At 41.3% G+C, this 24,353-nt stretch overlaps 1 protein-coding gene across 1 annotated transcript in view; it reads right to left on the bottom strand.

The window, feature by feature from the left end:
* Nucleotides 1–295: 295 nt before the first annotated feature.
* LOC121872514 (connectin-like) overlaps nucleotides 296–24,353 on the bottom strand; it is a 105,191-nt gene continuing 81,133 nt past the window's right edge. The window contains exons 8-9 of the mRNA XM_042375299.1: nucleotides 2,209–2,221; nucleotides 296–422 (exon numbers count right to left, since the gene is read on the bottom strand). Coding sequence (XP_042231233.1) covers nucleotides 296–422; nucleotides 2,209–2,221 — 140 coding nt within the window. The remainder of the gene's footprint in view (nucleotides 423–2,208; nucleotides 2,222–24,353) is intronic.

Raw genomic sequence — 24,353 nt, forward strand, 5'->3', positions numbered from 1 at the left:
CCCAGGTCCAAAAGCTCCCGGGGGCTGGTCAAGAGAGCACCCCCGGGTCATGAGGCTCCCGGAGGCAGGTCAAGAGAGCACCCCGGGTCATGAGGCTCCCGGGGGCAGGTCAAGAGTGCACCCCCGGGTCCTGAAGCTCACGGGGGCAGGTCAAGAGAGCACCCCCGGGTCCTGAAGCTCACGGGGGCAGTCAAAGAGCACCCCCGGGTCCTGAGGGGGCAGGTCAAGAGTGCACCCAGGTCCTGAAGCTCACGGGGGCAGGTCAAGTGCACCCCGGGTCCTGAAGCTCACCAGGTCAAGAGAGCACCCCCGGGTCCTGAAGCTCACGGGGACAGGTCAAGATTGCACTCCCGGGTTCTGAAGCTCCCGGGGGCAGGTCAAGAGTGCACCCCCGGGTCCTGAAGCTCATGGGACCTCCAATACTGTGGCGCCTCACAAAATATAGTATTGGAATATACAGGGATAAAGTGGCTCGTTTGTCTGTCTCTTAAAACGGCCGGTGCTCCAGAGTCGTATATTACATGGAAATGAGAGAGAGAGAGAGAGAGAGAGAGAGAGAGAGAGAGAGAGAGAGAGCAGAAAATAAGGTGAAAGGAAATGTGGTACACGAAACGCGACAATTTGTTTTCTAATATTACCCAAAAAACGGAAGAAGTGAGGAAGGAGAAAGGGAGGGAATGAAGAGGGAAAGAGTGAAGAGGAAGGAAGGAGTTGAAGAGGAAGGAAGGGAATGAAGAGGGGATGGAATGAAGAGGGAGGGGGGAGGAGGAAGGGAGGGGGGGGGAGTAGGAACGGAGGGAGGGGATGAAGAGGAAAGAAGGAAGGGAATGAAGAGGAAGGGAGGGAAGAAGCTGTACCAGTATACAGCAGGGCCACCATCTCCCCTCCTTGCTTCACCTTCACACACAAATACAGATCAGTGCCAATGAAAGGTGCTGTCCTGTGGCTCTCCAGTACTAGATATGACCTGTCAGTAACCCTTGATAAATGTTAACAGGTTCAACTCATGGATTCAAAGTGAGAATGACTGTTTTATTTAACCCATTTAGGCAATATACACATATTTAAACACACAATGGTTCAACTCATGGATTCAAAGTGAGAATGACTGTTTTATTTAACCCATTTAGGCAATATACACATATTTAAACACACAATGACTCCAAAAAACAGTTCTGTACCGACTCAAGACACCTTATTATGCCCGGGTGGGGGGGAGAAGATAAGCAATTGAGGCTGCCAGGGAGGGGGGAGACGTCAGCAGTTGAGGCTGCTAGGGGGGACGTCAGCAGTTGAGGCTGCTAGGGGGGACGTCAGCAGTTGAGGCTGCTAGGGGGGAGACGTCAGCAGTTGAGGCTGCTAGGGGGGGACGTCAGCAGTTGAGGTGCTAGGGGTGACGTCAGCAGTTGAGGCTGCTAGGGGGTGACGTCAGCAGTTGAGGCTGCTAGTCAGCAGTTGAGGCTGCTAGGGGGAAGACGTCAGCAGTTGAGGCTGCTAGGGGGAGACGTCAGCAGTTGCGGCTGCTAGTGGGGGACGTCAGCAGTTGAGGCTGCTAGGGGGGGAGACGTCAGCAGTTGAGGCTGCCAGGAGAGGAAGAAACCATCATCAGTACACGAGACTTCTTCTTTTAAGGCAGACGAGGAGAAAGGAAGACTTTTTCCCCCAGGAGATAAATTTACGGCCAAGATCCACCCGAAATTATGCAAATGGTAACCGTTAATTAAACAATAAATACTCTCGACTGACAAGAGCATAACCTTCCATTCTGGGACTCTAGGAGGGGGCGGCCACGCACTCGCTCCTCCCCGGGTCATCATTATGCAAACAAACTGGCGGCCACAGAAAGAGAGACCAATTTGTACAGAATATTTATAATAATTGGCAGATTTACTAGAGAATCAGAAGGTAATGCAGGGTGGTGGTTTAGCAACGGTAGAGTGAAGGGTCGTTATGTCTCTGTCTAAGGTTTACACATCATAAAGAAACATAGCTTACCATGATGGTTTACGTTCTCTGCCCCCACAGTACCAAGAGTCCCCCACAGTACCAACAGCCTCCACAGTACCAACAGCCCCCACAGTACCACCAGCCCCCACAATACTAACAGCCCCATAGTACCAACAGCCCCCACAGTACCAACAGCCCCCACAGTACCAACAGTCCCCCACAGTACTAACAGCCCCATAGTACCAACAGCCCCCACAGTACCAACATGGTCCACCTATACAAAGGGAACACTCATCAATATTACCATCTTTGAAGACGGTAAATCGGTACATAATTAAGAGAATAGGTAAATATGTCGTAAAGTCCTCTAATACGGGTTATGGTGTAGATAAATACTTCTCCATACAACCATCAATAAATAACAATTATGCTATTGAGATGTGTAAATAACTCGCATGTAAACAAGTACATCTTGGGAGGAGATAAATAATATATTCTAAACCTCAAAAAACATAATAAAAAGGATATTGAATATTTTAATGGGTTTGTTGAGGGCCCCTGCTTCTAAGTTTCCGTCAACACATGTGTAAGTATGTCGATTGTACCCACTTATTCCCTTGTATTTCTAAGAGTCACAGAGTCACACCTAACCTATTATTCTCAACTCAAGTTCCTTAAAACAAAACTAAATTTAATAGCTACAGTACTACCAAACTTAACCTAAAATGTATCACTATTATACTGTTGGCATAACGAAAATAAAATCAGTCTTCAAGATGAGAGACCGCCGTATGCACTGCTTATCTGATCACCTCAGTTACTTGGGCGATTACGTAGTTTAACCTGACAGCAAAACTTGGTGTCTTTAATGTACACGAAGTTATAAATAGCAAAGGGGAAAATACATTAAATGAGTGACGTTGTCCTTTGTATTGTATAACTTTCAATTGCCACCAGGTAAACTAAAATTAATTAACCATTGAACTCAAATCTTAGCGAAGTTATTAGCTATAGTACTCAAACGATATCAGTCATATTACTTAAACATTAACAAAGATATCAAGTTAAAGTACTCAAAACACTAACAAAACTATCAGCCATAGTACTCAAAACACTAACATAACTATCACCCATAGTACTCAAGCACTTACAAAGATATCAGCCATAGTACTAAATGCACACTATTCCAAATGCCTGAAGGCATCACCACAACACAGCTGTTATCTTGCCTAGGAAATAAAGAACACTGGGGAAGGAATTAAGTGCGTAAACATTTTACCCCGATGACGCGACGAAGAGGCGGAGGAAAGGAAGAGGAGAGACCAAGGTCTTCAAGGGCAGACGAGCTGATAAATAACAACATATCGAGGAGCTTTACAATACTGTCAGGAGTAACTTGTTTAAATGTTTCTATTTTTCAGCTTCGTCCCTGTCCAGACTAAAGGGGTGTGACAGGGGCACAATCCTCACAAAAACTAATCCATTTATTCTCAATTCCTGTCGAGTCGAAATAAAATGAACCAAGTGTTGTGCAGGATTACATGTTGTTCACCCATGTTGACCTCCGTTTAGAATTTCCACGAAAGAAAAACGGCCACCAAATCGTCATTTTTAATCTGGTCCAAAAATGCGAGTAGCGTTAATCAGAATATTATCATGCTAAACACTTGTACCAAACAGAAGTAAAATCTGTTCTGTAGTTGACATACTGACGCTGTTTAAGACACACTACTGGCTGGGCGAACGATGGTCAGACCCACAGTAAATTCTCTTCAGACTTTTCTTAACAGTGAACACATTAAGGTTTGCACATTGCTCACCTGACTATTTACAAGACTAAGTTCACTGCAGTAGTTAGCGAGGTCTCCGTCCCTACTGGTTCTGCCACACTCATTTATATTTCCTCTTTACGTCGTACCACTCCCTGGCAAACTCCCACAATTACTGAACAGTATACAACTTAACTCACCTTCTAAAGCACTCTTGTTTTATATTCACCGTCTTCCATCACACGTTCGAAAGGTTAAACAGTCTGAATTAACCTTCACCCACGAGAGATTTACCTCCATAACACATTATCGTCTTCACATCTTCACACTTTATCCTCTTATTTACCAAAAGCGAACTGAAGTGCTGCCTTTCCTTACAGAGAGTTGGGAACGAGTAACAAGTTGGGACTACTTCATGTAAGCTTCGCCGCTGTTTCGGTGGTCAAAAGGTAATTGTTCTGAGGGTTCATAGGTCCGAAGATTCACTAAATCGAAGATTCATTAGTCAGACGCTTGGGTTTAGACTAAGACAGTATACCTAAGTCAGGAACGAGCGATGTATATCGGTCATATTTCTGCTTGACACGTTTTCCTAGTGTGACGTCATTCCCCGTATAGTCCAGAATTCAGATGGCGCTTGAGTCGTACAAATGTGGCGTCACGTTGTCGTGTGTAAAAGGGGCGGACTGTTAAGATTCAGCCAAGGCCGTTAATCCCATCCTTGTGTTATATTTAAGAAAAAAAAAGATAAGCATTCTAATTTATTTTTTCATAAGTTTCTTAAAGAGATAGATAAGTAATGAACTATTATTTAACGATAAGGATGCTGTACTGTAGGTTATACTAAAACTTTCTCACTGTCGAAGCACTAACCTAACCTAACCTTATTTACTTTTATACCCATGTGTTGCGATGAACTCCAAAGTACTGTACCTGTATTTACATGAGAATAAATTTACCGTCAAGGAAGTCAGTATTCATCACCTCTAACATACACAGGAAATTAACTCGGGTAATACGCCAGTAGCCTCTGTTTGTTGGTTTTAATATTTTTTGTTTGACATGTTTGTTTCATTATATTGTGTTGAATAGTTTTTCAACTTTTGTTTGTCGTAACAAAGAACGTATTTTGTTGAATGTAGGTTTATGACACCTGTTCCACTGTTTGTTTTAACCCATTGGAAATACTTTACTGTAATTGTGCATTATATTATTTTGCTAAGTGCTTTTGTTAACAAGTGTGCATCATTTGTCTATCATTTGTAAATGTTTGTGTTTATAATTGTTTACCTTATACTATGATAGCATACACCAAAGTTTTTGTTGCTGTTGAATTTCCTTTAAACTCTGTAAAATTGCTGCAATATTTGCTGTGTAATATATGTGTGTGTGTGTGTGTGTGTGTGTGTGTGTGTGTGTGTGTGTGTGTGTGTGTGTGTGTTTTATATTTGCATGTTTAAAGTTATTTATTTATAATATACGACTGAGCATGACATTAGTGTTTGTGTGTTTGTGTTCATCTCTATGAAGGTGTTTCTTACCCAAGGATGTTATGTAGACCAAGATACTGTATACATTTAATAGAACTGTGTGAGGGAAAAACTTAAAAAACAATTCCTAATCTACAGTAATACCTGATACTGATATTGGTTAAAGAGAACATTGTTCTAGTGCAACACAAAGAGTACAACAATATTCCAAACTTTTTCACTTGTAATAAACTGTAATTCTCAAATAACATATCAGGTTTAAACCCTCATTAATGTTCAAGGATATAATGATTGCGTTCTCATATATATATATATATATATATATATATATATATATATATATATATATATATATATATATATATATATATATATATATATATATATATATATATATATATATATATGCAAGTAAATCACTGTAGGTGCGCGTGATCCAGGTATATGCTGATAACCACAAGGAAAGAAGAAAACACGAAGTTCCCAAGCGCTTTCGTGTAATTCACACATATATATATATATATATATATATAACGATAAACATACTATATTTCTGTAGCGGTACATGTGGAAATGCAACATTGGTAGTTTCAGTGATGTAAGAGTACTGAGTTTATTAAAGACTATAGCTGTAATGAAAACAATTACCTCCACACATAAAAAAATATCAATTACCTCATATGTTTACCCATTACGTCATAAGTTAGTTTTGGACTACTCCAACTGTTGTCGGTGTTATCGTGGTATTTTAACGGGACCTTCCTCATCTCCGGTTTACTGTACAGTACAGTCCTTGGGTTTAGTTAATGAACCAATGATCCTTTGGAATTTAGAGGAGTAACCAAACCAGATTATTTGAAGTTATCCCAAAATTCCGTTATAATCCATTCCAATTATCAACACAATAAGACTGTTCATCGTCCCCATGGCTAAGACATAAGCTTCACTTATATGCCGTCGCATTTAACATCCTCTTATGTACTTCACCAAAATAATTTACCAAGGAGCATAACTTATCATCTAACTTAGCTCATAAAATATTTCAACCCCGTTTGTCAGGTGACGCCCATAGGGATGCAACTTACTTTCACACGTCTTATTCATCTCACAGAAATATTTCCAACATTACTATATATCATCTCTGTCATGACATGAAACCAAAATCGTTTCTGACTCTCCATATTCTCAAGGTCCACTGATGCACCATATATCTCAATCTTTTCCGAAAATATCTCTACACATATCCTAGTGCAAGACTAACTCACGCTATCACTCATTCCTCTAAATCCTCCGGTTTCTTCAGTAATAAAGGATTCTATTATCCCTTCACATAATCCATCAGTTCCCTACCATATACAGCATACCCTGACAACTCTGATAAAACCATTTATTCTCTCGTACATAATGCTTTCAATTTTGCGCCTGTATTCCTTTTACTGCAGAATAATTGTTACCTGCGTTTAACTCCGCTCCTCACTACCACTTTACTCTCTCTCTCTCTCTCTCTCTCTCTCTCTCTATCTCTCTCTCTCTCTCTCTCACACACACACACACATAGCAGCAAACACTAATACAAGCCCAAGTACTGTTCACACTCCATTTACATAACATTAAAGCATGTCCACCCCCGCCACACACACACAGTCACTCTCTCAGGTCACCAAGAGTCTAGACAAGAACATTTTCCTCGCTATCCACCGTCAAGAGTTTCATTCATGCAACAGGACGGAGGACAAAGTTTGTATTGAGTACCATTAAAAAAAGGTTAATGTTAGCTTCATGAAAAAGCTCTTAAAAAGTTAGGTACATATATTAATTGGAAGTTGAGATACTTGAGATTAATTCGGTACTGCAGTGAGGTCTCTGGGTTTATATGCGTTTGAAGACGATCCTGTAATGCTAATTATTGCCATAGTGTGTAATACCTTAAATATTATGACGAACTATTATTTCTCTCTTGATTCATAGTCGATGTAGTATGGCAGGTGTTGTGAACAGGATAGGTGTGGTGATGAACGGGATAGGTGTGGGGGGATGAATAGAACAGGTGTGGAGTGAATAGAACTGGTATTGAGGAGAAGAGGACAAGTGTGGTGGAGATTATAAGGCAGGTGAGTGATAGTACAGGTGTGAGTGAGAGAGAAACACGACACATTATCCACACCTTTTAAAGGAACAATGTGATCCCCTGGAGATTAAATACCACAGCTTATGATTAAATACCCTAACTCCAACCTTAATCTTACCTAACCTAACTAACTTAAATATAACCTAAGCTAACCTAACCTAACCTCACCTAATCTAACCTAACTTATTATATAACCTAAAGTACCATAACCTAATCGTAATCTAACCTAGCATAACGTAACTTAATCTAACCTAGCATAAACTTACCTAATCTAACCTATCATAAAGTAACTTAATCTAACCTAGCATAACCTACCCAACCTAACTAATCACTCTAACCTAATCCCTCCGAGGTAGCATTAGGGTGTTTAATCATCAGGTGATATAAGCTGGGAGTGTCTAATCCTTAGGTGATCCGAACCCAATATTAATCATGCTTCAGGCTTATTGCTCCAGGAGACACACCTCACTCTCACCATCCACACACACACACCAGAGTGCCCCCTCGCCGCTCCCCGCATCAGCTGCTCAATAGTCCTAAATGAAGCAGTAACTAAGGTTATTCATCTAGTGAGTTAGTTATAATTACTAGAGGTATGGCAGAGAGAGAACTAGCGTAGGTGTGTCAAGTTTTTATGGCGAGCAGCACACACTTGTGGATTACATGTTTATTCCATTTATGTTGTTTATTCATTATATAAAGACAGTGTTGGTACTGAAAAATGAAGGCCTAACTTAACTTAATTTAACTTAACTTAACTTAACTCAACTCAATAATAAATATTTAAAATTCAATAAACAAAAACGAAGGCATTCTTTTTAGTACGTGTATCCGATTAATTTCTCAATATCTCTGGATGTATGTCACTAACGTTCGTATATAATTGCAAAATCACGGACAACCTCTAACGGACGGTCAAGGAGGATGCTCTCATTGACCCGGGAGCCGTAAAGTAAGCATCTGGTACTGGGTAAACACTCCATCAGATATGTAAGTTCGAGAAATTAGAGCAAACCAGAAGGCCCGAGTGCTTGAATGCATGAGTCCGTGAGTGTGTTAAGAGGATATCACTTACCGTAAGTGTTTTGGCAAGTGAGTGAGTGTTAAGACCATAATTAGTTGAGTGTAGACTGTAGAGGATGGTGATAGAGCAACACATGGGTAATGCTTGGGTAGGTCTCCTGCAGTATGACATCAAAACATCCACACGAGAGATAACAAACTGAGCGGAAAGCCTCGACCCCTGACTCCAGCAGGTGACTAGGGTGATGAACAGCACGCCGGACCCTCGCTGTCTGGGCTGCTACCCTTCACTGGCCGCCTCACCTCGTGCTTCTGTTGCAGGCAAATTACCGATTATCGTGGGCAGTGTGGAAGCCTGAGAGAGAAAACCATCACAGTGTTGTGAGTAACAACTCCGTCAAGTCGTGCCTCTACGCTGCACTTATTTGAGACGCCGGTCACGTTTTGCCAGACAGGTCGTCCAGACGGTGTGTGTTTTATAAGCCAATTAAATGGACAATGCACATAGTCGGTCCGACGAAATTTTAAAATAAATGGGAATATTATATATTATTTGTCCTACTCGAATACCTGTCGATATCATACGCCATCAACACCTGAAGAGGAATATAAACAAATGCGGCAGGTGGAGGTCAAAACCATACTGACAACTACTAAGAATTCAGGACAGGTAGGTCACCACTTAGCACTTATAATATGCAGCGCTAGAGTTAGTGTCGAGGTAAATAACCGAGGTATGGTCATCATGAAAGTTAAACATAATAATGATTATATAAGGGGCGATAAACACAGTGAGCACCAGGTGTCTGGACCCTACGGGGAGGTGCCTCAGGTACACGACAAAGAGTGAGGGTGGGAGCCGGGAGGGAGGCTAACCTCCACTACTCTTTATACCACCAGTGATAAAACACGCCGTTCTTTACACCACCTTGAACTGTTAACACTAATCCGTTTCATTTTAATTTGATCTCACCTTTGGTACAGGGAGGAGTGGAGCTTCAGATAAGCTATGATGTCGGCACAATTTGCCGGACCATCAGCCACCAAGGTACAGGTGTTCAACTGCTTCGTGATATTGACCATTAGGTGAGGCATGCAAACATTTCCTGCTCAGCTATTGAATAATACTCTCCGCCAAATAATAATTATTCTTTCAGTTTCACCAAATTTTCCAAGCATTATATATATATATATATATATATATATATATATATATATATATATATATATATATATATATATATATATATATATATATATATATATATATATATATATATATATATATATATATATATATATATATATATATATACAAAGCGCGCCAGTCTGATTTATCAATAAAACGTATCACACTTACGTTACAAAACAAGAATTAGTTCAAGGAAACTTTCTCCAAGAATTTTAAACGAACAAGTACAGTACATGTGTCACACACCAACCATATAAGGCTTGTATAAAATAAACTTAAAACAAACAAACAAAAAATCAAGGGTGATGTGGACCTCGGGCCAGGGTTACGACACTCATTATGCAGACAAGATGGCCGGGGACCAGCCTTCATGTTTACATCCCGGCCAGGGTCGAGGCCACCACCGGCACCCTGCCAGGCCACCACCGGCACCCTGCCAGGCCACCACCGGCACCAGGCACCCTGCCAGGCCACCGGCACCCTCTGCCAGGCCACCACCGGCACCCTGCCAGGGTTGCCAGGCCACCTGCCAGGCCACCACCGGCACCCTGCCAGGCCACCACCGGCACCCTGCCAGGCCACCACCGGCACCCTGCCAGGCCACCACCGGCACCCTGCCAGGCCACCACCGGCACCCTGCCAGGCCACCACCGGCACCCTGCCAGGCCACCCACCGGCACCCTGCCAGGCCACCACCGGCACCCTGCCAGGCCACCACCGGCACCCTGCCAGGCCACCACCGGCACCCTGCCAGGCCACCGACATTCTTCACTATACCCGCTACCTGTTGGTATTTTGAATTATTTCTTCATTCCTTAGAATTAAACTAAGAGACGTTAATGTTATTCAAGTTAGTCATTTTGCTGAGCGAAACAAACGACATGAGCAACACTCCTCTCGGCCTCCTGCAGGGCGTCGTGTGCACGCCATCTGTTGATCTACCGTGAAATATTTTTTTTTAACATGGAGGCGCCCATGACTCTTTAATTCTCAGTTGATTAAAGTAAAATCGTTATAACAAAATATAAGTTTACAAAGGAAGATAAAAAAATGGTTACGCCAAGTTTTGCGAGAATTCCAAGGCGAGGATGAAGGTGGAGTTACGACTGGAGAAAATCTAACGAAGCAACAACCAAAAAATCCAGACGTATGAACCAGTGAGCAAAAAAGAAAAAATACACTCCAGCCTTTGAACCGTGTATGATGCCCGGGTTAATTATAGCTTGCTTTGGTCCGTAGTGGACAGGTGCGGAGGACCTGGTATAAGGATAGATAACTAATACCGCCTTAAAACACCTTACAGTTTCACGATAATCTGAAAAATTGAACGACTAAAATTGTGAGCTGGCTACCCCGCTATGAGGCGCGAGGCAAAGTAAAGGAGAATCAAGAATTACACAACAAACCAAATTACTATTTAACTTCCGTAAGGGGGGGCGGGTGATTGATGCCCCCTCTCTGGCAATAACATCTACAATGAAGAATGTTTGCCCATTATTACAATACTGTATATCTATGAAAACCGAATTAAACAACAAGTATAAACGACAAACAAATAAATCAAATTAAGGTAGGAAGTTTCAGAAGCACAGCAAATAAAGTTAAGATAAAGAACAAAACGTCTAATTACATGTTTTGTATGTTGGACCTTGTGTGATGGAATATTTCCTTTGTCGACCACTGGAGGCGTGCGGCTGGCAGGGTGGCCACACTGACTGCCATGGCCTGCACCTCCATTACCATTGTGTTCTCACGTCAAGATGGTCAAATAAATGATATAGGGAAGGAAACAATAAAGATGGCTACACAAAGCTGGTCAATAAAGCTAAAGATATATGATTTGAGGAAAGAAACGTGAATACAAGCATAAAATAAATGTTCATATAGGTTTTATCTAACTTAAGTGTGTGTGTGTGTGGGTGTGTGTGTGTAATTAATTAAAACCAATTTCAATCTTTCTTAATCACACATCGTTATCCTTAGTTGTCTCTGGTGAACGCATTTAGTAGTTTACTATTAACTGTAACGGTAGGATGGAGCTAAAGTGTATAATCAAAAACGTACCGGAACAAACTCAGCCACTCACAGACGTCGGGGTCACACCTAGAGCAACGGTTTTAAACAATACTAATACAAATTCATGAAGATTAGTCCCAGCATATTTCACCATAAGATTAACTACTCTGACGCTGACCTAACACCCCCCCCCCCCTCCAGGTCATTGACACCACCATTGGTAGGAAAATGATACACAGTGCCCCATTCTGCCCTGCTAGTGGATGTATCTGAACCTAATTTATAAAAAAAAGTTAAATTTTCAAGCGTGTTCAGACAAAATTCAAGCGAGTCGTGGAAAACGTTATGCTCATTAGGGGTAATACTCAGGCCGTTTAGGCTCCCACACGCAAGAGCTCTTTCAGGAGAACCAACTTCTGATATGAATACATTATATACAATTACAGGTCTAGTGTAGTATACAAAAAGATTATGCTGTATTTTCTTTGAGACGTCCATTGCTACTTCTCATCACCCAAATTACACTAACCTAACTTGACCAGACCTGAACTAACGTAACCTGATCTGACCTAATCTAACCTAAATCAACCTAACCTTTTCTAAGCTAACCTAGCATCCAGGAGGCGTTAGGACGATTGTTGTTCAGGTGAAGTAAGCTGGGGGAGCGAGTCTTCAGGTGTTTTCAACATAATTAGGCGCGCTATTCCCTTTATGACGTAACACCTTCATTCACACCATCTGTTGTCACAAGAGACCACTTATAGTCAACAAAAGAACACTAACAACAGATCAACAGTATTTAACAGATAAACATTCAAACAACAGACCATCAACAGTAAATAAAATAACCCCAGAACATCAACGGTAAAAAACATAGTGGCAATATTTCCTCAACAATAATCAAACACAATAACAACAGTCTATTAAGAGTAAACAAACTTTTATCACCTAAAGATTAACCACTCAAACTCTAACCTAACCTAACCTAACCTAACCTAACCTAACCTAACCCTAACCTAACCCAGGCAGGTACATTCTCTTACACACACTCGTATAAAAAAGTCATCCTTCTTGATACTTTTGTTTGTTTTCCTCCTTCTCCCTTTCTCTCTCACTATATAACTCTGGGAGTCTCATGACCATTACCTGTGAGTCGAAGTTGATTAGCATTCCCCTCCCGGCACCAGGTAAAATCACTCCCTGGCTCCCACCAACCATATCCACACACCTCCCCACCTACCCCCTCTCTAGGCCTTCCTGCCCCGCATCTCAACGCCTTTCCCCCTCGGCGTTCTTTTTATTTCTTTTTATTTTTTTTTCTCTCCCTCAAAGTAGTTAAGATGTAGCCCATCAAACGAGGATTAAACCTAATCTTGTGAACGATCGAACGAAAAGTCATTCTGGCCAATCGGAGTCTACGTCGACCTTCTAGCCGATCACCTCTAACATTGATTTCCCTTTAGTCTGCATATTGCTGTTCGTTCTCTCACATTTTTTGTCACTGCCAGTTTATGAGTTTATCTATTTATCGACGTTCTATATCACCCTTCAATCAGGTTTATAAGTTACTTTATCTCTGTTAACGTATATAAGTATCTGTCTCTCTCTTTAAGTACGGAATATTGAATATAATTTTAGAATATCGAAGGGGATTTCGTTGTGGTGTGGATGTCTAGCTATGTTTAAATTCTTATTAAAGTGTAATTGTCTGTCTGTGTCTTTCCTTATATTTATATATTTAAAAATTGTATATGAAAGGAGGTTATTTATATTTAAATATACCCTATTTCCAATATTTCTTAATAAATTTGATTGTGTGTATATATGATGATTTTTATATTCCTGAATCTATACTTGAATTAAAATTTAAAGACAAATTTACCGACTTTGAACATACCACAGTTGTCTTTATCAACTCTATAATTCCCTCTAAAAAAGTCATAAACAAACTAAAGAAGAAAAAATCATCCCGGCTCCTTAAACCACGCTAGAGATGAGTCAGACAAGATTAATGGATCCTGGAGACGGCTCAGGTTGCTGGTTTAATTTGTCTATGGATCATTTTAGCAGATAATGATCCGATAGAGTTTCTGTTGCCGGGAGGATAATGGTGAAGGTAAACAGGGTGGCTAACATCCATGGTGTGTTCCTCTTGACAGCCAACATAAGGGATAAGTAGAACACACCACCTCGAGAAGGCAACTCACTCAAGGTGTGTGTATATGGAGAGAGCAGTTTATCCAAGGCGTGTGTATATGGAGAGAGCAGTTTATCCAAGGCGTGTGTAAATGGAGAGAGCAGTTTATCCAAGGCGTGTGTAAATGGAGAGAGCAGTTTATCCAAGGCGTGTGTAAATGGAGAGGGCAGTTTATCCAAGGCGTGTGTAAATGGACAGTTTATCCTGGTCTTATTCGCTCTAACATGAGACTTGATTCAACTAGATTATTTTTACACCTTTATTTCACGCCTACACGACCAATAAGTGTTTTTCACGCAATCATGCAACCCGTTGTAGATATGAACATTTTACGTATATTTATATTACGTAAATTGATCGGCTCTATCATTTCATAAGCATATAGTCAGTTATGCAGTTGGTCGGTGAGTCTGGACACAAGATCGAGCTATGAATACAACATTCCCTCACTGACTTGTTCCTCTAATCACTACACTGTACCCATTACCCCGTTACGTTATGTACTGAACGTCAGATCAGTGTTATCCTGACAGTGAATATCATTAAACTGATGGAAACACTGTCGATACAATAACAATTATGACGTTAGTACTTCTTGAAAGACTTAGGTTACGGTTTGAAAGTCCAGGTAGGGATGATTGTGGCGCCGCGGGCAAGTCATCGCCTCCATCTTTCCCTCAAAGAGAGCTCAGGTTCTCAACTGGCTCAGCCATGTTAATATTGTTATTATTATCCACTCTGTATCTGTGTTTTTCTGGCTAAATAAACTGTTACAATTCAATTCAATTCACACCTCTATAAATTTTTACTTTGCTAGGGGAATAAATCCCTGCCATAATTGGTCCCTGCTCACTGGTCTATAATTAACAGTACCGCCCTCCTCCCGCATCATCCCCCAAAGGACTACCTATTCTCTCCTGTACCCTTCATGGACCGCCCCGGAAGTTCCCCCCCCCCCTTGAGACACTAGCTCACGCCAACACCAGAACATGGCCAAACCAACTACGTCGTCTGGCCATGATGACCAATACGTCGAGAAAACACAACGTCTCAAGTCTTAACGAGACGATCATGAGAGGTGTTAGCACTGTGGCAGTTAATCAACACACCAGAACATTAGACTACATTAAATATATCAACCAGAGGTCATATTAGACTACAGGTCACATAAAGCACCATCAAACACATGGAAACGCCTACAACGTGACTGACAAATGTCAAATAAAATGAAGTTCATCATCCTGTTATACACTCGATGTTTCTGACCTGGTTATACCACAAAAGGTCAAATAAGGTCGGTGCCCGCCCAAAGGCAAATTCCAGCCGAGTTTAATACTCAAAAGAAAATTCCATCAGTTTTACTGAAGAAGAATAAAAACAACAACAACTGGAGGATCATCGTGCGTGAGCCTTTAGAGAAAAGGTCATGAGAGGTCATACGCTAAAGACTCCACAACACACTATTACGATATTTTGATAAATTTTAACAAACATAAAATGATTCACCATTAACCCAAGGATCATACGTGACCTTATTAATGATCTGATCCTTCATAAACGTCATGCATGATGAGGGTCTCTATAAAGGTCATGCGAGATGAGTCTCCATCAAGGTCATACAAGGTGAGGGTTGGGAGGGGGGGGGGGTGCAGGAAGAGAGGGAGGGGGAGGGTACGTGACAAGGATAGAGCTGAGGACCGTGATGACTCCACCAGATGACTCCCACCTACACCTGACTCGTCATTCTTGACTCACCGTTTCTCGTTAAATACAATTGATTCACTACCATCATCCCTTACCCACAACCACCACATCTCACCCACTACCACTACCAACACCACCCCCGACCCACTACCGCCACCACCACCCCTGACCCCCTACCAGAACCATCCCTGACCCACTACCACCACCATCCCTGACCCACTACCACCACCAGCCCTGACCCACTACCATACCTGGCCCATTGACACCACCATTCTTGACCCACTTCCACCATCCGTGAGCTATTAACACCACCCGTGACCTTCTCCCACCACCATCCCTGACCCACTACCATCCTTGACCCACTACCACCACTTACTGCACCGGCCAGCCCACTTCCCTCGTGTCTGAACCTACTATCGTAAATCAACACGGGTGAGTTAGATGATAAGCAAATGCAAATATCACGATTTTTCTCTGCATTTTTTGGGGGGCTGAATTATATGAACAACTTTCTTAATCAGCTAGTTAGAGTAATTTATTACGGCCATTATCCCATTGTTAATCATTTTACGCACAATTATAGGTCATTACGCTTAATTTATTAAATGGAGATAAATGGAGCCGTATTGTTCATTGTGTCTGGGTGTAGTGTTTCCCGGATAACAGTTGTTGTCAGTTTAGTCAGCCCGAAGTCCTCCTTTACTGATCTGACTGATGGTGATATTTCTTTAAGTGGGGTTAATGTAACCAGCCTTAATGATCGGTCACTTCCTAGCTTATTTCATCTGATGATTGAACACCGCAATGGTACCCGTGGGGTTAGGGTAGGTGAGGTCAGGTTAGCATAAGGGTGGCTATCTACAGTGAACTGAAATAAGCTGTTGGGGCCAATGTTCAGGTGATCGCTGTTTAAGGTGTTATCTCTTGTTATATTTGTTGGCGGACACATCTGTACTTTACTTGTTGAAAAATCTTTAAGTACACTTAAGTGTTTGTTCAGTAAAAAGCTTACCTGCGTTATCTCGTAATGAGATATTTACAAAGGTAGTATTTGTTGACTAATGAGAATATTGGCATACTGATAACATTACGAAGTTCATATATATATATATATATATATATATATATATATATATATATATATATATATATATATATTATATATATATATATATCACGCGCACCTACAGTGAATTTACTTGTATATATATATATATATATATATATATATATATATATATATATATATATATATATATATATATATATATATATATATATATATATTATCATGTATATACAAATATTTATGTACAGTAGAAATTCTCAAATATATAAATATTTGCTGAAGTTGTCCACTCTCATCTTGATATCAAAACACGTAACACCGGGAAGTAACAGTATAATTGACTTGATATACCAGTCTAGACCACCACTAATGAGTATAGTACCTGAGAACAATGTAAGAAGAGGGAAGTGATAAATGACAAGTGAACAAATGTAAGGACTCAGTGACACGCGAGGCTGGTTACATCATTGACGAGTACAAGGAGTCACCGTTGTATTACTGGTGCAGTCAGCGGGTGTTAACTGTGAGGTCGACAACACTGATAGTCACCCCCAGCCGGAGCAGTAGCCATATTCATTCTAAAAAAGAAAACACCAAAAAACAAAAAAAACTAATGCGAGTTGAAGGCGTGGACAGGTAGTAGGGGGGGCGAGGCGGAGATACCGTGTTCATATCCGCGCATATTAAACAAAAGCAAAATCCCTCACACACAATTCTCCACGAATAACAAAAAACAGAGTCTGTTCCCGACCGAAATAGCATCAGGATGTGGATTTCTTTTTTGTGACGACATATCCTGAACGAGGGAGGAGCGACCCTGACGTCACGCACAGAATTTAGCAAGCGGGTACATTGCCTCTTGACTTAACTCGAGAGATAGAACGCTGCCCAGGGTGTGAGGTCACTGAAATTACCATAACATTACCTGAACGATTGGTAAGCAAATATGAAGCTTAACTAAACATACCGGGAATAGGTACACAAACCGTCTGTTACGACTCTCGCCTCGTTACAATGCAAATTAAACGGAATAAAATTGATTGGAAAAAACACCCTGAGGGGGAACTGATGAGGTCTATGAAAACGGTACAAAAAGTCACGTGATTGTCGTGGCTGATGGCGTCACGGTGTCATTTACTGGGGGCGGCTCATGCTGCTGCTGCCTCTGGTGGTGTCGAGGTTAATACTGCCGCTACTGTTAGTTTACCGTTAACTATTGTTCATAAGGCTTTGACTTTAAAGCTCTATCGTTGCTGTTGTGCCTCTTGCTGTTGCTGCTGCTGTACTTAACTACTGCGTCTCCCCTTCCCCTCATAGTTCTGGACACCACGTCACCCGAGAGAAGTCCATCCAACGGTGACCGTTTGGTGTCGACTGTGACTGGGTTTGTTATACAGACAGACACAAATACATAAATAAAACACTCACGAGATATATACATTAAACGTATAAATAAAACACGAGCATTAAATCCACGAATCAAAACACATATACAAATATAAAACAAATAAAACAAATTTATAGAACACACATTATACACACTTTATATAACACGTGTAAACAAACAAACATACACAGAGTTTAGGGGTCACTTTCTTGTCTCAATAATATACAAACAGGAATTCTTCTCTGACCAATAGGTTACTTCTAACTTCTGAGTGTTCGTTGGTCGTAAATACTTAGGAGCCTCACCATACTTGCCACCACTTGTGCATCGTATCATCATCTACTATCACCATTAATCATATTATCGTCATCATCATTCCTATTGTCATCGCATTAACACCATCATCCATTAAGAAAATGGTGTTAATGTGGTGATAATATGAATGATAATGAACAATAATATGAAGGACGGTGATGATGATGAATATTGATGATGATGACACACACACACACACACACACACACACACACACACACACACACACACACACACACACTATAAAGAACTGGATACAGATGTTCAAAGAGCAATACATCAAGTCTCCCCTAAACAGAGATATGAGAACATGCCTTACAGGGCCACTTCAGCTACGCCAAAAGGATACCAACCACAATAAAATCTTAATTGTACTGGAATTACCCGGATTCGATGCCTCACTTTGCTCTCAGTTAAGAGGAAAATAATCATAAGGATCTCTCAAAATCCAACCCTTTAGTCTGCTTCTGGCTACGACATTGAGGGTGGTGAAAATAAGTCTCTTCATTCGAGAGAGAGAGAGAGAGAGAGAGAGAGAGAGAGAGAGAGAGAGAGAGCCTGGCTAACATGATCAGCCACTGAGCTGCCCTACACACCTACCGGTTATATTCCCCTCATCACCTGATCCACCTAACTCAATTTGATCAGATCCAACACACGACACCCAATACGCTGTACTCAGAATGCTATCCTGAAGGCCATATCAGCTCTGTAGACGGACGGCAGTAGTACCGACTTACAGTACATATGCATCACTTCCACCGTCTTATCCTTGTTTATGTACCAGAGTGAAGCTTCTCCCCCCCCCCTCTCACCCTCTCACTCTCTCTCTCTAATGCCAATACGACACACACTTACGTTATCTCTCTAAGAGATGCCATCTCACTTTTTTCTCAACCTTATCAGTTCACACCGACAGGAAGTTCCAGACACAGGTAGTTAATCTGGTGTTAACATATGTCGGGGGCGGAAGAGGTTTTAAAATGCGCCCTCGGCATCACCAGCAGTGATGGGGAGGCAGGAAGGGGAAAGGAGGAGGAGGAGGAGGAAGAAAGGAGGAAGAGGAAGAAAGGAGGAGGAGGTAGGGGGAGGATGACGTCTACTCCTACGCACGTGGTATTCATTAGCGAGAGTGACACAATCTTTTATCTGAATACATTATTCTTTGTGCATTAATGTGATACACCCTGCAAGTCTTCCCTTTTAAGAATGGAGAGATGATGGACTCAATGTGGTGGTCCGAGAATGTTGTCTTGAGCGACACGAGCCTGAAGGTACCTAGAGCTGTGAGACTCGCGGGGAAGATTAATTGTCATACTCAGAGGAGAAGGTATGGGAAGATCTTATAATAAAACGATATGTCTATGTTATACTGAAGGAGGAAGTTATATGTATTTATTATACTCAGTAGAGAAGATACACTGACTTGTTATACTCAAGTTAGTGTAACTTTATGATAAAACTTGTTATGCTAAGGATATGAAGTATGCGTAGAATTCACATTTAGGAGAGTATAGAACTGTGACAGTGTTATACTCAGGGGAGGATATATAATAAACTTATACTCAAAGGAGAAGATATGCGGAAGTGTTATATCCAGGACGGTAGTGAACATCTGTATGACGATAATAAGAACAAAATAGTGATTATTAACTTCAAATCACGTCGGGAGTTCTGATAGGTCGTGAGATGGGAATGACAGCTCGTATGTAAACAAGTCATACTCGAGTGGTAAGGACCATCTGAGTATGGTAATAAAACCGCAAGAGGATTTATTGGCATAAAGGTAAGGTTTTCCCTGTAGTAAATAACTTTGGTATCAGGAATGGTAGGGGATATGGCGTTCAGGTGGTTCTAAGGGAGGTATGAGTCAAGATAACAAGGGAGGTGTGTGGAGGCATGATAACAGTGGAGGTGTATGGAGGCATGATAAGAAGGGATGTGTATGGTGACATGATAACAAGGGATGTGTATGGTGACATGATAACAAGGAATGTGTGTGGAGGCATGGTAACAAGGGATGTGTATGGTGACATGATAACAAGGGATGTGTATGGTGACATGATAACAAGGGAGGTGTTTGGAGGCATGATAACAAGGAATGTGTGTGGAGGCATGGTAACAAGGGATGTGTATGGTGACATGATAACAAGGGATGTGTATGGTGACATGATAACAAGGGATGTGTATGGTGACATGATAACAAGGGATGTGTATGTGTGACATGATAACAAGGGATGTGTATGGTGACATGATAACAAGGATGTGTATGGTGACATGATAACAAGGGAGGTGTTTGGAGGCATGATAACAAATGTTGACGTAGGCGCAGAAGGATAAAAGGACAGTGACGAGGTTAGAGTAGAAGCTAATCTCCTGTAGGGGTGGAAGATCTGGTAGCAGGAGAAAGTACAACAAGAAAACACGAGAGAGAGAGAGAGAGAGAGAGAGAGAGAGAGAGAGAGTTTATAATTGTAGTAGGTTGTGCTGCTTAGACTTTGTACTTTCCACTTAATTTCCTCAACCTGAATGTGTTCCTACTCCACCCTCTTGCCTCCTCACCTACAATATGCTACTTGCCTATCATTACCTTCATATCCTTCTTAACAACCACCAATCTACTTGCACACCTTCCCACTAACCTCCTCTTTACCTTTCTAACGTCTTTCCTTGCTGGCAACTTTTTACAGGAAATCACGTGTTTTTTATTTTAAGATCATGAAGTTCTGTAAAAAGCCTAAATCAAACTAAAGTTATTTGAGTCTAACTAATGCTTACTGACATAATGGATACAATGCTGTCTATAGGGTCACTGGTTTGCACTCGGGGCACCTCCAGTCGACCAAGATGTGGCTGGGTGCTTAACTTTATAAGATGGGGAATTGTAGGCGGTCATGTTGAGTGCCATCTATAATGCTTCCTGTTATAAAGCCCTCAGAATGTTCCACAGCTTATCGGACCCACTCCTTTTACTTCTTAATTGATGATACTTTATAAATCCCGAAGACAACAGCAGTGTTAAAGTATAGGTTTCTGGATATTGAGTAATGTGACTTTGTACTGTCGAGAACACGTGGCAGTATTATTCACATATAATTAGAGAGTACTGATTCATTTACATAAGTCAAAATATTCCATCCATTTAATTGAAAAGTGTGTTAATGAATGTGGCTGCCATACAAATAAAATCAAGCGACGTCTCGTATTACACTGGCAGGGAACGAATTTATACCGTGTGATGGCGCTGTGATGGTACCTCCTGGTCGCTGGCAGTCAGGGTGAGGCTACGTCTGCCGTACCACCAAATTTAGAAAGACGGAGGGTTTTTTTTTGTACTATTTAAAGGCAATCATAACAAAGAACGATTAACGAATGGACGGACAAAGCGAAATATACATGACTCTTTCCGCTAAGTTAACCTGGAATACATTTTACACTGGACACAAAACATCTACAAGTCTGCTGGCCCCTGTTAATACTAACGGCCAGGTCGAGGTATTTGGTTACTAACAAACAGTTTCAGAATTTCAAAGATATTACCAGCACAGACGACAGGAGTCCAAAATCAATGTAATATCGGAAAATCTATCGGAACACTTGATCCCCGGCCCCGTGTCACCCGACCACCGTAATGATTAGGGAAACTTATATCCTAAAAATTAATCCCCAAAAGATTTTTTTTTTTTCATAGAGGGAAAATTATATAGGATATTTTGGTATGATACCCACGAAAAATACATAAATTATCGGATCACAAGAAGATTAACCACCCCAGCTTATTTGATCTTAAGAATAACCATCTTGACGCTAACCTAACCTAACCTAACCTAACCCCCCCATGGTAGCCTTAGGGTGTTTAAACGTCAGGTGGCATAAGCTGGTGGCTAATATTCATGTACAGGTATTCCTATATATCCACCTGTGAGACAACTAAATCAGAGGTAGTTCAGGGCAGGTCAGGTTACAGACGGATAAGATTAATCTGGCTAAATTTGATTTAGACTAGTCTAATTATTCTTAACTTCAAGGAATTTAAGCCTGGAGTGGAATACTTGATAGGTTAAGTCCGTTTAATAACCACCCACACACACACCCACACACCACCCACACACCACCCACCCACACACCACCCCCACACACCCACACAAACACACATTCTGGTGGTACTCTTGTTTGGTTCACCACTAACTGTAGAAGGGCTTGACGTGCGGTAACCCACCCGGTCACTACTCTACACCCACGGCTTTGTGTCTTAACCTGCAATGTTGGTAGTTCATGCAAATTATTAAAGAGCAGAAAACAGAGAAAAAGAGAGACTTAAAATTTTTTTTTGATGAAATGGAATTTTTATGTTTTATGTTAATTACAAAGTTAGTTTTAATATATATTTTTTTCTTTTTAATTCTTATCACTTTTTTATCACCAGTAGAGCTGTCATCAAGTAATGTTTACACCACATTCGACCTCTTCCTTCATCACCATTCATCATCGTTACTTTTCCTTGTCGTTTTTACCTTCGACTTATTACGATGATTCACTTTCACGCCATTACTCTTATCGTTTATCTACAAGTAATTTTAAAAACCATTATTCTCACACCATTTCAATATCGTCCATCTTCAAGTCACATCTATTATCCTCAAAATTTCGCTCGCTTCTTACCACCATTCATCATTCTACCATTGTAAATGTTCCTACAGTGGCTGGGCTGACGGAGGCCTTTATATACAGTTTACTGGAGGTCATTGTAGTGTCTTGTGGGGTTTGATTGCCTACAGGGAGCTTGATCCTCTACGAATCAATAGTTTACGCCGATTTTTATCCTTATTATGGTGTCATTCCTTTATATAACGTTAGCCCCTATACTAAGGGGACGCCACTTTTAATATTTTACTTTGCTAACGCCTGACGGTTTTATTCAGCTCAGCGGGGACTCCATACACAAGGGTTACTAGACTATCTCTCTATATTGTCAGTCCTCTTTACAGCGTCAATAGTTTGATAGTTATTACGAGAGTCGATTCTCTAGTATCAATATTACTGTCTGATTCTCTTCAACGTAAATCCAAAGTCACCTTAACACTATTCGATCCATTACCACCATTATAGTACTATAGGCCAGTCAATGAATATAGGTTTAATAGTTAAGGTGTCAGTGAGCCTTGTTGTGCTTCATAAACATCTGTATGTATTTTCTTCAGGTAAATTACTATATCTGACTTTCAACATTAAACTACTGTTGTTCTCAAATATAATATTTTAAGGTACAGTACGTTAAAGCACACACACACACACACACACACACACACACACACACACACACACACACACACACACACACTCATGTACGCACGCACGCACAGACAGCCAGCCAGACAGAGACATCAATACACATCCCATAAAGCAACACATCATCCTCATTAGTAACACTGACCTCGTTATCAAAACAAACCAAGGGCCGGGCTTACAAAAGACGATATTTGTCACCCCTAATTGTCTTGAGCGATCTGACCTTTGTGGGGTGACCTTTGGGGGTTTCAAACATGACCTTCCATTGATTATATCGGGGGAGGTTAGTGTGAGAGGGTGGAAGAGAAATGAAGTTGAGGAGGAGGAACAAGAACAGGTAGGAGGATGTATGGGTGATAGAGGAGGAGGAGGGGGAGGAGGACGAAAACGTAGCGAGTAAGAAGGAGGGGAAGGAGGAAGAGGATAATGTAGACTTATAGAGAGTAGGGGGGAGGAGGAGGAGGAGGATGTAGATTGCTCAGGGTGAGGCGGGGTCAGGGGAGGGAGACGTAGACGAAGGACACCTCAGGTTTATCACATCGTTGGCTGTCTTAAGACCTCAGGTGGCGGACACCACTTCACCCTTTTATTGAGTGTGGCGGTCAACCTGCTCCCCCCCACCACCACAACCACATTACTAAGAGTAGTGGTCAACCTGCTCTCCCCCACCACAACCACCACTAGTGTTACAGTAGCCTCTTGGATCACGTAAACCTTGGAATCGTTACAGTATCATCTATCAAACACAAAACTTAAACTTCACCCCCGACAACCACAATAAAATTTCAGATGTAGTTTGTGCTGAAATCAGGTGGGAAATGCTATAT

The sequence above is a fragment of the Homarus americanus genome, unplaced genomic scaffold, assembly GCF_018991925.1.
Source record: "Homarus americanus isolate GMGI-L3 unplaced genomic scaffold, GMGI_Hamer_2.0 scaffold52711, whole genome shotgun sequence".
NCBI lineage: Eukaryota > Metazoa > Arthropoda > Malacostraca > Decapoda > Nephropidae > Homarus > Homarus americanus.